At 34.7% G+C, this 15,896-nt stretch overlaps 1 protein-coding gene across 2 annotated transcripts; it reads right to left on the reverse strand.

The window, feature by feature from the left end:
* Window positions 1-6: 6 nt before the first annotated feature.
* LOC113059325 (protein eva-1 homolog B-like) lies at window positions 7-11,433 on the reverse strand. 2 transcript variants are annotated; one of them, XM_026227750.1, is made up of 4 exons: window positions 11,194-11,431; window positions 3,282-3,398; window positions 1,168-1,260; window positions 7-1,060 (listed from the first exon to the last, which is right to left on the reverse strand). In XM_026227750.1, exons 3-4 carry the CDS (start codon window positions 1,232-1,234, stop codon window positions 624-626), a joined length of 504 nt encoding a protein of 167 aa, XP_026083535.1. In that variant the 5' UTR covers window positions 1,235-1,260; window positions 3,282-3,398; window positions 11,194-11,431; the 3' UTR covers window positions 7-623. The 2 variants fall into 2 exon arrangements, with proteins under 2 accessions (XP_026083535.1, XP_026083536.1); XM_026227751.1 differs by lacking the exon at window positions 3,282-3,398 and having other exon boundaries at window positions 11,194-11,433.
* Window positions 11,434-15,896: the final 4,463 nt, after the last annotated feature.

Genomic DNA, 15,896 nt, shown 5'->3' on the forward strand with positions numbered 1-15,896 from the left:
GCAGGCTTATTTCAAACGCCCCCTTTTTTACTTTCACATTTTACGATCTATATCTCACAATTAATCTTGAAATACATTGTAAATCTCAAAATTAATATCTAGTTTTTATATAAATTACAATGTCGTGATGCCTATTTGCTATTTCACATTGTTGCATTAAAAACAATTAACTTTAGCTTTTTTATTATTATTATTTATTTAGACAAATTAGTATAAATCATGAAAATAATGATCTCATCTGCATTAAATTTTAATTACTGTTCAGAGTTACTACATGATTTGACATGGGGGGGGGGGCGGTTAAGTAAAAAAAAAAAAAAAAAATGAAAAAATCTATACACAATTAATGTCATGGTGCAAAAGTGCATTTGCTTTCAGTGAGTGTCTAATAATCATGTACAATTCACAAATAATTTTTGAACAACATCAAAGCCTAAATTCATGCTTTAAAATGACTTTTTTATAAGCACCATGACATGGGAACTGACAGCAACCAAATATTGCATACAGAACAGCTGTACCCGTTGTCTGTAGAATTACAATAACATCAGTATTTGGAAACTCTGTCCATTAACAGTACTGCACTCAACCAGTGAAATGGCTTGAGTTTGTGTTCAGGAGTGTTAGTAGTAGTGCACTCTTCCAATAGTGCCTGTCCCTGTTCCCAGAATATCCGGCTGTCCGTTTCTCCAGATTTCCCTGATGATCCTCTCCCTTTCCTCCAATCGCTGTGCCCGCTCCAGCTCCTCAGCTGAGGTGAACACGTTCCTGCTCAGAGTCCCGTCCGGCGTGATGAGGTGGTTGCTCATGGGGATCTCTGTGGTGCTGTGCTGGATAGAGGACTCCAGGCCTACTGCATCTTCCTCCTCCTCGTCATCGCTCTCCTCATCTTCTTCCTCCTCCTCCTCACTATAGTCTTTCAGATGTTTTTTCTCTGGCGTAGGGGGCGCCGTAGTGGTCCGAGGCTTGCAGGAAATCCGAATGACCAAGAGGCAAAGAGTGAGCACCAGGCCAAAACAGACGCCGATGACAAAGTAAAGGCCGAAACTCTCTGGATTGGCTGAACAGATGGGGAAATGAGTCTGGTTTATTCACTGGAACATATTCATATGAGTTTGCTGTTCTATTAACCCTGAGCTGTATGTTAAACATGGGAAAAGCACAGACCTTTAACATGAGCATAAGCAGCAATAGTGTTGCTCAAGAAATCCATCTCCTTCCTTTTCACATTCATCCTGGCTTTGTCCTGTGTTTCCAAACCTAAAGGATAAAAACATTGGAATTAGAATTAAGTGTTTTATTTTTTAGAATTGGGTGTTTTCTTACCGTCATAAAAACACTTCAGAAATCATATTTTTTAAATCAGTATTTTTATATTTTTTTATTGTTTTAACTGATTGATTGATTAAGCTCTATGAAGCCAGGAAAAAAATGCAAACAGTTTTGTTTTTAAAGGTGAAATTTTTAGAGGTAAAATTAGCATTAAATATGTATATTAGAAGATTAAAGTAAGTTTACAAAAATAAAGAATGAATAAAAATATTTTTTTAGAGGTGAAAACAGCTGTAAAAATTTATGTTATGGAATTAAGTAAGTTTTCAAATGAGGAATACATTTAGAATTTAAGAAAGAAATCTAAAATCTAAAACTGTAAGATTCTAATTTAAAAAATTTGAATAAAATATTTGCAAGGATTTCAGCCAAAAACAAAAAAATAGGCCAAAGGTCAAGCCTCTGTGTTCCAAAAGGAACAGGCCAGTCAAACTGAGCATTTTATTCTGTCATGGAGTTACAACAATTCTCTCTCACTGTGAGGCACAGTATAGACACACTATATATAACTATTCAGTAAAAACATCCTCACGTCTACAGCCCATCCCTGCTCCTATTGTGAGGTCAAAAGGTCAGCTAGTGGGGCCCATTTCCTTTACAAATCTCCTCCTAATGGAGTGTAGCCAGAAGTCAGATGCTTTTGTATCTGAATAAAGGACATGATACAATACTCTTCCCTAATGACGTCCATCTGAATACATCTACAGCATTTTCCTTTCCTGTTTTGGTTATGTCCGTTGTATATTTCCTCTCTGTCTTTTTTCCCTTCTAACTGTTAACTCCCAAGGAAGATTCATATTTCCAAGGGCCAACAAATACAGCCACACCCTCACATACAGGGCAAGAGTTTCAGGGGTTTAAATTTATAACCCCAAACAAACATATCCTCCCTATGACAATATGTCAGCTCTGCGACTGGTTCTTATCTCAATCCGCAATGCATTGCAGGCGTCACATAAAACATGGAGAACTGGGGTCATGTGTGCTTGCCGGATCTTACCACACTTCCTGTGTCCCCACGCTCCTCTTTTATATCCCATCCACTACACCTCCTGCTGACTTTGGCTTTTCTTGCTAGCTTTTGTTCTCTGTCTGACATCATTGCTGTACACATACTGTTTATGCAAACTCAGTGATTTAAATGACAGCGATTACACATGATCAGTCATGTGGTCCTACAAAAATTAACCTTTAAAGGCACTGTTAACCTAAAAAGAAATTGCTCACCGTCATGTCGTTCAAAACCTCTATGCCTAACTTTCTTTAGTGAAACACAAGAGGAGATGTTACTTTAAATGTTAAAAAGTGAAAGCGAAAGGGTGTCCAAAACTCACAATTTGTGCTCTGCATTTAACCGATTACATGGCACACACACAGCAGTGAGTAGTGAACACACACACACACACACACACTGAGCAGCTGGCAGTCATTTTTGCAGCAGCACTCTGGAGCAGCTAGTGGTTCAGTGCATTTCTCAAGGGTCTCATATTGACCTACAATCCCTGCAAGTACCGAGACTCAAACTGGCGACCTTTGGGTTGCAAGTCAGACTCTCTAACCTTATATTAATTTATTCTTAGAATCTTATATTCTAAGTTTTCTGTTTTTTATATGATAGCTCTGTGTTTAACTTTGTTTTTCACATAAAATATTTTATATCTTTGAAATACTTCCTTTTGTATTCCATAAAAGAAAGAAATTCATATAGGAAATATCAATGATTGCATAAATATAACTGAGTGAACTATTCCATTAAGAATTCTTTAGTGTCAGTTATAAAACATAATATAAATGTGGAATTAATACACAGTTGTTTTCTAGAATTGAATAAGCATACCATTCCCAGTTGTGGAAATAGTCCCAACGCACAACAAAGCAGAACAAACCAAAATGCATAGCAACTATAAAACAAATAGAGTTAGCCTAGAAATGAATGCATTAATATTTACCATGTAAAGCAGTCAGTTTCTCCTCATGGTGCACTGTTTTTTATTTTAATTTTTTTTTAGATGGATCAAGCTTCTCACTCATTGGCCTTGTTTGCTCAGAATATCTTGGGTCTTCGTCTATACAGTGACAAACGCAAACACACACACACAGAGAGAGAGAGAGGGAGAGAAAAAGACACACAACCTTGTCAGACCACATCACATCTAGAATCACTGAGGCATCTGCAGTGCAAACAAATGACTGATTGTGCTGTGCACACAGGAAGTCAGCTTGACATCTAACAGCATAAAAAACGATTCACATTTCATCTAGGAAAATGCAATAAATCATATCCTAGACAGGAACCGCTACATGATGAATGAGTGGTTCTCAAACTTAGCAGGAGTGAACTGAATTAGAAAAATAAATCACAGTGTGAACTGGCTGAACATGAAAATGTTTCAATATTAACCTTTGTGTTCATTTTTCAGCTTCTTCAAATGTTACAAGGCACTAGCCTAAATTATTCAGTTTTTGCCAGTTATAATGCTTCTAGACATTTGGCCCAAGCTTGGAAATATTTCATAGGCAGATGGTGTGAAAAACTTGCTGAAACAGGAGGTTTCTTTCGAGTTGGTTTAGTAAAGCCCCTAAGCTTTGCAGTGCTGATTTGGATCTCGCTGACTCTCGGAAGCTTGTAACGTGGAACGTGGATGGAAACCACAGCCAGTGATCATTACATTTTGACCCACATGGCAAACCTAGGAATGACCCAGAAGAGAGACAGTATGAAGAAACTGCATGTTCCTGTCGGGTTCCTGTCTGATTTATTGCAGTGGCTGATCCAAAAAGTCCATAACACCGATGCACTAATAAAAATTATAAATACACAAAATACCAGAAAATGTAGAAAATGAACTTATGTAACACTATAATCTCCAGAAAAAGTTCACTATATCAGCTGTTTAACTCTTCACTCACAGCAGTCATGTCTAAGTGGAGTCTAATGGCAGCTGGAGACAGGTTTAGACATCTGTTAACCTGCCGTGTTGTTTTGTTTGTGTTTTGTTTTTCCCCTGGGGAGGAAATGATTTGTATGCCTCTTGCCCTCGTGCGATCCTGTCAATCCAACATCAGCGGTTTACTTTCTCTGACCTCATGTTCTGCTCCAAAGCAGATGTTGCATTTAAACATGAAAAAGCAAAGGGGAAAATACCAACATATGTTATGTTCTGACATCTGGGGACATTAATAAGACTCAGAGGATATTTATTGGTTTTATTAACTATAGGCACACCTGCATTAATTTACTAATATATATAAATATGTAGCCTGAATGCACTGTAAGTCACTTTGGATAAAAGTGTCTGCTAAATGCATAAATGTAAATGTAAATGTATATATATTATTACAATGTAAAATATTGGTTTTTAGATATTTTAAAGAGTAATTTATTCCTGTGATGGCAAAGCTTACATTTCAGCAGCTATTAATTTGAAACATTAAAAAAAAATTCTGTCAACTTGCTGTGCAGTTTGAAAAAAAAAAAACTGTAGCATCCATAAGACATGAAAAAAATCAGCAAATAATAAAGAATTCATTGTTTATATTTCATAAGTAAAAAATTAGTCAGATCCCAAATAAAAACTTTAAACCCAGTACAGGGAAACAAAGGTATTAAGGTTTCAAATCAGTTAGCAGAGAATAAATGGCTGGCAAAAAATAAATAAAATAATAATAATAATTTTCTCACTCATCTTTAGTCTAGCCATATATATAATATATATATTTACATGTATAATTTTAAGAGAGGAAAAAAATTGCTCTGGAATTCCAGATAAAGCTATGCCTTAACATGACTTAGAAACCAATGTTTGAACTCCACTTGACAGTTGATTTAATAAGAAAAAACACAAATGAACGCCAAAGCAAATGCTGCCTATATCACAAAGCCTGGGAAAAGGTCCGAAATACTATTTCTAAATTAAAGGTTAATTTTGCTTAAAGGCACAGGAGAGACAGAGGAAGTCCAGAAATGATCCATTAAAAATAGTTCTTGTCTTTTCCACAATAAGAAGACCACAATAGCATTTCCTTCCCCTGAATCTTTCTCTATCCGACAGGAAAAATTGAGACCCAGTGCAAATACCTAAACTACCTAAAATACCCCTCCCCTCCGATTTCTTTCTCTGGTTTTCTCATTAAGTTGTCTGTCCAAACAAAGAGTATATCTGGATGATTTGTTGGGGACAAAGTGACAGGTCAAAGACCTCTGGAGCGATTCCTCTTTCTGCTAATCATTGAACAGAAGCTTCAGTCTTGACCACCGCGGGACACATCGGTCAAAAACAATCTTCACAACTTCAAAGGCTGTAATTGAATTCACCAATATCAAAGAAAAACATAACCCGAGCAGCCAGTGCAGCCTTCTCGTTCATATGACACACCACCAGCCAAAACAAGCACATGGATATTTCTGATACTAAGAAATGTTCTTCCAGCCACTGGAATTTCCTGGCACAGTGGATGAACCACTTGTGGTCTTCTTGGCAAAGGGCTTGGTGACTGATACTGATACTTTAAATCTAAATATAATTGGGTTTCTTTCACTATTCCCAAACTGTGGACAGGCTGGAGGAGGTAAGCTAATCGCAATATACCAAATACTCTTAATGACTATTTTATTCTGTCAGCCTCAGTAGAAAACAACTTCATCATGACTGGAGTTGCTTCAAGGAGTGTTTGCGCTCCTAAAATGTCCTTTTAAGATAAAAAGTTCACTTCAAAAATGAAGAAAGCTAATGTTTTTGTCTTATCCCATGAACAGTTATATTGGAAAATGGTAGAGGGGGGTTAAATGTGTCCCTGAACGCACATTTGAAACTTTGAAACATTGCTTTTATCATCATTTTTGTGTTTGGCAGAATGCTACAACCTTAACGTCCTAATAATCTTGTGCTTTTCCATAAACAACCGTCCAAAAGCATTGTAGAAGTACTGACTGTGCAATCTCTCAGTCAGTATGAAGCCCCTCGGGTCTCATTTTCTCCCATCAGGCAGATTCACCTGAACACAAACCATGACCAGAATTGTCTCAACAAATCAAAGTTAGAAGCTCAGTGTAGCTTCCAAAACCTCAGAGGTGAGGGTAACTGTCCAACTAGTGAACTTGGACACATTTCTACCAGCTGTGTTGCCTGTAAAACTGCTCAGGAGGGTTGCATGGTAAAAGCATTCGCTGAATTAGCTTGAGCTCTTGTACAGGCCTGGACCTCACCATGACATTTCAAAAACAGTGTAGGGTGTCTTTCTTTCTTGTTTCTCTTGACAGAGATTCTAGCAGATTAGGTCGAGTAACTCATTTGGACTGTGTTACCTGCCAGTAGCTCTTACTGAGTTGGATATTTAATTTGGAGCCAAGTCAGACATGTGGTTGCCATCAGATTCTTGACCCCTGCACCAAATGTGAAGTTGACCCTAAAGACACATGCCAGCCGAGAAAGACGATACTAAATGAACACCACAGAAACTCCTTTTCTTCAGTTTCCTCAAATGCACAAATCCCTGTTCAAACTTTACTCTTTAAATGACTTCTATCCCCCATGAAGGAATTTTATTTTTCTGATATGTTAAAAATTATGAATATAAGACTCAATATCAATATCAACAGCCTGATACTACTAACACTTCTGTTCAAATGTTGTCAGTAAGATTACTTATTTTTTATTTAAAAAATGATTACTCTATTTAACAAGGACGCCTTGATCAAAAGTACTGACATTTATAATGTTACAAGAGATTTATATATCAAATGAATTCATTTCTTTTGAACTTTCTATAAAATAATCCTGAAAAAAAAAAGGATTTCCACAAAAATATCAAACAGCAAAACCAAATCAGCACACTGTATGATTTCTGAAAGATCATGTGACACTGAAAACTGGGGTTATGGCTGCTGGAAATTCAGCTTGGCATCACAGGAATAAACTACATTTTAAAATATAAAAATAAATAAATAAAACCCCAAATCATCTTCTTTATATTATTTACTTTTTATTTTTTACATGAAGCAGGTCAACTAGTCATATACTACTATAAATAAATTAAATAATCAGTTAAACTAATTGTATTATTTTACAAAGTACATGTGGGGAGACATGTTCTAAGATTGCATGACCAGCCAAATAAAAGTTGAAGTTCTCTTTTCAGTTGAAAAAAAAGAAAAGTTTGTATGATATATGATTGCTGTTAAACATATGGACTGAAAAGTGAAGTAATAATGAAGGTTAAGTAAGCTAATGAAGTCAGCTTAATGCTAATATTTACACAAGATGCAATTTTGTGTCATGGCAGTGGCATTACAACAGTGACAAACTGTAACATGCAACAAACTTCCCCGTCATCAAGAGTATCCTGTACATACATTTAGTGCATGGACTCAGTATGAATTGGAATGCAGTTCAAAACTTCAATAATTCTGCTAGAAGTTAAAAGCCTTTTTCAGATTATTCTCATGTTGTGTGTACCATTCAGTGTTCTTAAATAACAGAGGGTGCCAGCCTGGGTTGTCAGTGGGGGTTGTGTGGCTGAAGGCTGTGCTCTTGGGTGTTAATGTGGACCAGATGTGTGTCTCAGAGGAGCCAAAGAGCCTCAATAGTTTTATATGCAAATGCAGAGTAGAAAAACACTTCTTTTAATAATGCGTGTTTCATGTACCCTGATCGTTGGCTCTAGTCCACCTCTAGGGTCAATAGGGACAAAACATATATATATGGGAATGGATGAGAATTCAAGAGTCTCTAACCACTGCTAAAACTCTAAATTAAAAGCAATTAAGACTCGCTTCAGTTTTAAAACCCTAAGGAGACCCATCATGAAAATGAGAGCGTGAGTTATTTGGATTTAATTAATCATGTGCATCTGCAGTCTCGTTCCTGCTAGTTTGGGTTCAGTGTGAAAGGCACAGAGAGTATGTGGATGATGGCACAACTAACCCTCAGGTGATCCCAGCTCTAAAGCTCCACAAATAGCACAATGATCTCATCTGCAGATCGATCCGAGCCTGGAGGCCTTTGCAGATCCTAAGAAACATGCTGGATCCATTACTCAGACCCTCTGATTACTGTACGACACAAAACATGCCGTCCGTCTTTCCCATGGGTGGGCGGACATTATTTAACCCCATACTGACCATAGAGCTTTAAAGCATTAACATAACACAAGTACTCAGGTTTATGAGAGCAAACAGATCAAAGAAAGCTGTGATTGGATAAGGAATTTAGGAGTAGCCCAAATCCCTTTTTTTTTTCTATTACATACTTTCCTCTTTTTTTGCAGAAATGTATGATTTTTATGTTTGTAAAGCACTTTGTAAACTTGTATAAAATGTGTAATTTATTGAAAATAAATATGTAATTGTAATTTAGCCATTACTTTATTTGTGCTGAAAACCATTTATTATAATTATTATCAATGTTGAAAACAATTGCTCTGCTTAATATTTTTGTGTAAACTGTGCTATATTTTGGATCGTTTTAATAAACTGAATGCATCTTATATATATATATATATATATATATATATATACACACACATTTATTTATTTTATATATATTTCTTAATAGCTGTCAAAGAGAACCGCATACAGAGAACTAATGATGTTTAATTTTGTACACACCCATGTTCAGTCTCATTCCAAGGGATGTACTTCCCTTTAACTGTATTATTGCTCCATAATGTGAGATTGACACTCTCAGTGCATTTGTAAATCAAGCCAATGGCATTAATTGAGCAAACGCATACCACTGAGATGAGATTTTGTGCTCTATTATCTGGGGTTTTCTGTATTGTTAGATTTAGGGATTTATTCTCTCAATCAAAATCCACAAGCTCATAAAAACAGAGATGGGGAGAGAAAGAATGTTTGGGAGGTGTTTAAAAGCACAGACTGACATGGTCATTAAAGGTTTCAAACCTTCAGAGCAAAAGGAGTGTCAGTGTAAACATTCCTCTGAATCCAACAAACTTGGATAAGACATAGCAGAATAAAAGCCTTGATACATTTGAGTGCCAATGAAAGTGAATTGAACTTATGTATGAAAATGTTGTCTCTCCAAGACAAAAGTGCATGTCAGTGTGATTTGATGCCATTGATGCTTATGACCAAATGACACCTACATCAAATCTTATGATGCCATATCTCATTTAAGAGTGGAAAGGAATATTACAAGTGAATATATTAATAATAAATGTGATAAGTTATAAATTTTCGTCTGTAATCAATTTTATTACTTACGAGCTGCTCCTCACACAAAACTTTAGAAGATTTGGAATGCAATATAATATATATATATATAATATGATTATATAGATTTAATATAAAATATAATATGACCCATTTTTATGATACTTTCATAATATTTTATATGATTAGTCAGGACTATATTTTGTGAATATGTCAGTAGTCGTTTCATCACAAAAAGATGGATACTGGAGTATTTACAAATGCATTTAGATTAGAGATTGACCTCTGACCTTCCCTTAATCGACAGACTACCGCAGAAGACACGGTGGCTGACTGATCAACAGTAGAGTGTCTGCAGAAGAAAGCAGATGCTCAGAGCAGGGTTGAACAGATATGAACACAAGTCAGCCATCTCCAAACAAAGAGCAGCTGCGAGTTTTGCACGTTTCTCCATCGGGGTTATAAATCAAAACTAACATTGCATACCAAAACAAACTAAGACTTTAACAATCAGCTGCCTTAAAGGAGTGAGACTCTGAATAGTTTTTCGTGTCAAAGGTAAATTTAAATGGTGCATTTTTAATAACTGAAAAGGTGTGGCATGCAAACACAGGGCCTTTTAACTCACTTGGCTCTTGCACAAGAAAACCCCTTTTAGTTGACGAAACACATCAGCCATGCATGAAGCCCTCACCTCAGCAACCTGGTCACATTACATTATTATTGACCTTCCTGCAGATAAGCACACAATGAGCCCGGGTGTTTATTTTTATAATAAAACATTAACCAATTTACAGCTACAGCTCTGGCCCTAACACAACTTATATTAGGGATGCTTCTCTCCAGAACTTGGATCAAACTCTCCTGCTGGAAAACATCCATACACACATAAACACGCTTCATGCAGAGCAAAATTATCTAAAATAACTTCCATCCGCGCAGATGATATCTCTGGTTGGTGGATTCAATAATCATAACCTTACAGGACATGATTTATGATCAAATGAGTCAACAAAGTCATAGAGACGTGACATGTGCAAGAGCTCTATATTTAAAACACTCAGCATCATCACATTAAAAAACATTTTTTTTGTGTGAAAAAATGTATGCTTTATATATATATATATATATATATATATATATATATATATATATATATATATATATATATATATATATATATATATATATATATATATATATATATATATATATATATATATGAGTGTGTGTGTGTGTGTGTGTGAGTGTGTGTGTGTGCGTGTGTGTGTGTGTGTGCTTAAGATATTAGAATATTAAGTTAATACATTAGGATCATTTCCTGCTTAAGATATTAGGATATAATAGAGAATAAACATTTTATGCTTAAAATATTTTTTCTGATTTTAATCAGTCAACCAAAGTGAGGTTTACGCTTAAAACAATAACAACAACAATACAACACTAAACTTAATTCAAGACATGTTTCTTCAAAGAAAAAAGTCTGGACTATTTTGCCTGTCAAGAAAACATGTCTTGTTTTAAGGATTTTTTGACATCTTTACTGAAACGCAAAAGACAAATGCGGTGCAGAACATCACAGAATCATTTCGTATTTCTTATCAATTTTCATACAGTGCAACAAGATTACTAAAGTTATATCAATGTAATATCACTAAATATGGCATGCTAAAAGGACAGAGACTTACCACATATAAATCTCAAAGCTGTTCTCCTGCAGCATCAGACACTTCACCAGACGTCTTGGGAAGTTTAGTCCAGAATTGACCATTCAAAACATTTAGACCAATAACCGTTGAGCAGTGTAAGTGTCTGCCTCAGTTTGAGTCTGACTCCCTTTCAGCCGTTCACTACAAGCAGCAGGAAAAGCTGTCACAGAGTCCTCACACACAGAAGAACAGAAAGACATGGAAAGAGAGGGAGAGCGTGGAAAAGGGGAAAAAGTGGTACAGCCTTAAATGGGCAGGGTTTGGGAAATAAAAAAGGGAGGGAGAATGGGTCTTTCCCCTGTTGTTAAGGAAACAGCCATGAAAAGCCAACTCTAGACCAATTAACTAAGATTTTCCACACTGAATAAAACATGGCAGAACAGAAGAATGAAAGAGCCATTGAGAGAATCACTGACTGAACAGGGAGAGTTTGCTTCAGTTTGGGGAAGCTACTTTGAAACTGTAGCTTGCCAAGCTACATGCTAATCATAACTGAAAGCAGTTCACTGTACAGAACCACACTGAATCTACTGTTGTGAAAAAGTAGTGAGCTAAACTTCAAGCAGCAATCAAAAAGTAGACAACTACACATAAGTAGCCTAGTCTCACTTGTTTTTTTTTTTGTTTTGTTTTGTTTTTTAGTTAAGATACCCAACACTCATTGGTGCTAAGCCTGCAACATAATAAAACACATAACACAACAAAATCTGTGTTCATTTGTTTTACTAAATTGCTAGTTTTATGCAGTACACAAAACTAGCAAATCAAGGTGAATAAAAGTCCAGATGACTAGCTACTAAATAAGATATGAAAATTTCATAAAATATGGCATATTTATAATATATTTACCATGATGCTAAATTCTGGGGTGAACAGCATTTCTCAAGAAAATAATTATTTTATCCAGAAAGGAAATGTTAAATTGATGACATTTTAAGATATTTACAATGTTAAAAAAGTATAAAAGTATATATATATATATATATATATATATATATATATATATATATATATATATATATATATATATATATATATATATATACATATATATATATATATATATATATATATATATATATATACATATATATATGTATATATATATATACATATATATATATATATATATATATATATATATATATATATATATTACAGTTTCAAAAATCTGCATATTAGAATGAGTTCTGAAGGATCATGTGACAATGAATAAATAAATCGCTGCAAAAAAATCAGCTTTTCCATCATAGGAATAAATAAATATTTTGCAAAAATAAAATAAATAAATAAATGTTGCAATATATTAAAATAGTTTTTTTTTTATTAGTAAAACTGTTTCACATTATCTCAGTGTTTGCTGTTCACATGCAGCTTTGGTGACTATAAGAACCATTTATCAAAAGCAAAAACATCAATGACCATATATATATATATATTCAGGAGCATTTGGACTCAGCCTGGACTCAAAAGAACTGGTCATGAAAAATATGGTCTTGAATTCAGACATAAGACTCATTTACTACAACACTACAACACATCTATAAGCACCACTCCCATTTTCTTCAGAAAACGTAAAATTAAATCTAATTGTTACTGTTACCTGCCAAACACATCTGCATCATATCTGTTGAAGTAACAGAGAACATAAATTATGTTTTTCCAATTCAATTACTTTTACTTCTCCCCCGAATTTTAGAGAAGATCCAGTGGTGAGCTCCCTGTCTTCTGTGACATTCTGGCCTGGATCTCCACACAGCTGAGAGATATCCACCTGTCCCATGGGCTGATTTCCACTCCAGTGCAGCGGCTCTTCGAAGCCAGTAGGGAGCATGGGGGAGCAAAATTGGAGAAAGACCAGTGGGAGGCAAAGGCTGTCTATGCTGGACCTGTCGCTCCCATTTAACACTAAGGAGTAAATTACAAGAACATCCAAAGCTTAATGAATGAGTGGGGCGATGTGCACTTATCATTGGCATATTTGTCAAAAGCAGTCCATGAGGTCTGAAGATGCACAGATGTGTTTATGGGAGAAAGCTGCTATAATGGGTGGTGCAGACAGGAGGATATCACAGGCAAGATCGTGCTTGTCTGCTGAGACCATAACTGAGGGGAAATGAGGTGATAAAGCACACCAGGTGTGTTAGCTAACACTACACCAGTACTTCAGTTAACACTGCTTGAGATATGGAATGGAGATCTACACAACTTTTACTTATTTGTCCCTTTAGATTATTATAATTTTTTTATTTTTTATTTTTTTTGCAAAACGAGATTTTTGATGTATCTATTTATCTAATTCTATGTACATCTGCTGTGTATCATTATGTATCAACACAGCATAATATACGTTCAAAAGTTTGAGGTCAGATTTTGAATTTTAGAAAAAAAAGTTTCTTAAGCTCACCAAGGCATTTGATCAAAACTACAGTAAAAACAGTACTATTGCTAAATGTGCTAATTTTAACATACAGTATTTAAGAATGTGTTTCTAAATAATTTATTTCTATGATGGCACAGCTAAATTTTCAGCAGCCATTACTCCAGTCTTCAGTGTCACGTGATCCTTCAGAAATCATTCTAATGATGTTGTGCTCAAAATCATTTCTTATTATTATCAATGTTTAAAACACCTGTGTGCTGCTTAATAGATTTGTTGAAAAACGTTTTTTTTCTTTGATGAATATAAATTTCAAAAGAACAGCATTTATTTGATTTTTTTTATTTATTATAACATTATTAATTGAATGTGTTTACTGCCATTGATCAGCTTCATAATAATAAAAAAGGATAATAATGATAATAATAATAATAACCCTTACAGACCCCAAACTTTTGAGGCTTCAATAATATCTGAACAACTGTATGACTTCTATGCAGAATAAAAATAAAAACTCAAGGCAGGTAAAATTAACCAAATTCACCCAATATAATATAATATAATGCTTTCCACTCCAGTGAACTCTGCCACTATACTGTCTCCTTTTACAATTAGCTCTTTAATTGAGAGCAGTTTCCTGTAGAGTAGTTACTACTTTTCCAGCCAACCGCTAATCTGATAATTGACTGATATAATTGCAGCTGTGAAGAATATGTATTCTATTTCAGATGTGTGTATGATAGAAAAATACCATGCGCTGAGATGAATGCCAAGGATTCCTGGAGGAAGTTCAACACGGCTCTGTTGAATCAAGAAAAATGATTAAATCTACAGACAGAACAGAAATAATAATTACTTTACAAATGCATTTTGCAATATATTTGCACCAATTAAATGATTAAGATGTGTACAATTCAAACGTATTCATTGTGTTTAAAAATATTATTTTAGCTTGGTGAATGCATCACAACATTTTTAGAGTCAATCTTTCATTTCCTTCATTTTCTGCTAAACAAAATCATGACTGACTTTGACATCTTACTCAGACAATGTTATCTTGCCACTAAAATCTTTAAAAACAAGAATTGGGTTGGAGAAGTTTTTTGATGCACAAATATTTGCCAGAGAATTCTAGTAACTTCTTACCTACTAATTAACCAAATTATTGCCTATAGACCGATTACATTTCCCTCCACCCTCTTCTATAAGGATGAAACATATAAATAGGCCTACATAATAAGTTTTTCCCACATTAGCCCCTGTAAGAAACTGCCACATACATCATAAGCAGATGTTGTTTATAGCAAAAGTCATCAAGCTCATAACAGTTCATAAACATAAACAGTTCAACACCCCAGCAGCCAAGCATCGCTGAGTCCTCCTTCCCCCCATTCATACACATGGCCAAGACCCCGGTTTCTTAAAGATCTTAAATACTTTCACAACCCTCCTTCATTTCCTTCTTTTCTGAATGTAGAAATATTGTGAAAGCATGAAGGCCTTCAAAAAGTATTTATTTTATTTGATGCTAGAGAGTTTGGTTTTAAAGGAAAATAAAGAGGAGTTGAGTTTGTTATGGGTGTGTGTGTGTATATATATATATATATATATACATACACACACATATATATATATATATATATATATATATATATATATATATATATATATATATATATATATATATATAAAATAATTTTTTTTTTCTTTTACTATTATTAAGCAAGGATTCATTAAATTGATCAAAAGCAACAGAAAATGCACTTCTACTGTTACAAAAAAAAAAAAAAAATCTATAAATCTATCTCTCTGTTTTTCTAGGAATCCTGACCAAAAAAAAAATATTGCTGCCTCCACAAAAATATTAAGCACCACAAATGTTAAAGTTAAGCATTTGTTAGAATGAGCATATAATATATGCATTAATAGTGATAGTAACCTAACCAACTTATTTTTTCAAGCTGTTTGGCAAAGACATAACTGATAAAGTAATAAGTAACACAGACTCACAAGCGATCCTACCACAAGCCTCATAAAAAAAAAAAAAAAAAAAAAAAAAAAAAAAGGCAAATGTTCCCTTAAGAGTGCTTAAATACAATTTAAACTGCCCCGAGATGTTTTTATAAGGTGAAATGTTGGCAGTGAAGAAAAAAAAAGCGACCTAAGAGATACTGTACATTTCACAAAACACACAAAAACACTACAAATGTAATGGTAATAGTTGTGTGTCGTCTGGCCAGAGGAGAACTGGCCCCCTGAATGAGCCTGGTTTCTCCCTTTTTGTTTTGGTTTCTTGCCACCA

Source organism: Carassius auratus, chromosome 41 (assembly GCF_003368295.1).
Source record: "Carassius auratus strain Wakin chromosome 41, ASM336829v1, whole genome shotgun sequence".
Lineage (NCBI taxonomy): Eukaryota > Metazoa > Chordata > Actinopteri > Cypriniformes > Cyprinidae > Carassius > Carassius auratus.

Coding starts and splice junctions, on each gene's coding strand:
- LOC113059325 (XM_026227751.1), bottom strand. CDS start 1,234: ATGAATGTGAAAAGGAAGGAGATGGATTTCTTGAGCAACACTATTGCT. Junction 1,061..1,167: donor TGCTTATGCTCATGTTAAAG/GTCTGTGCTTTT, acceptor CCATCTGTTCAG/CCAATCCAGAGAGTTTCGGC.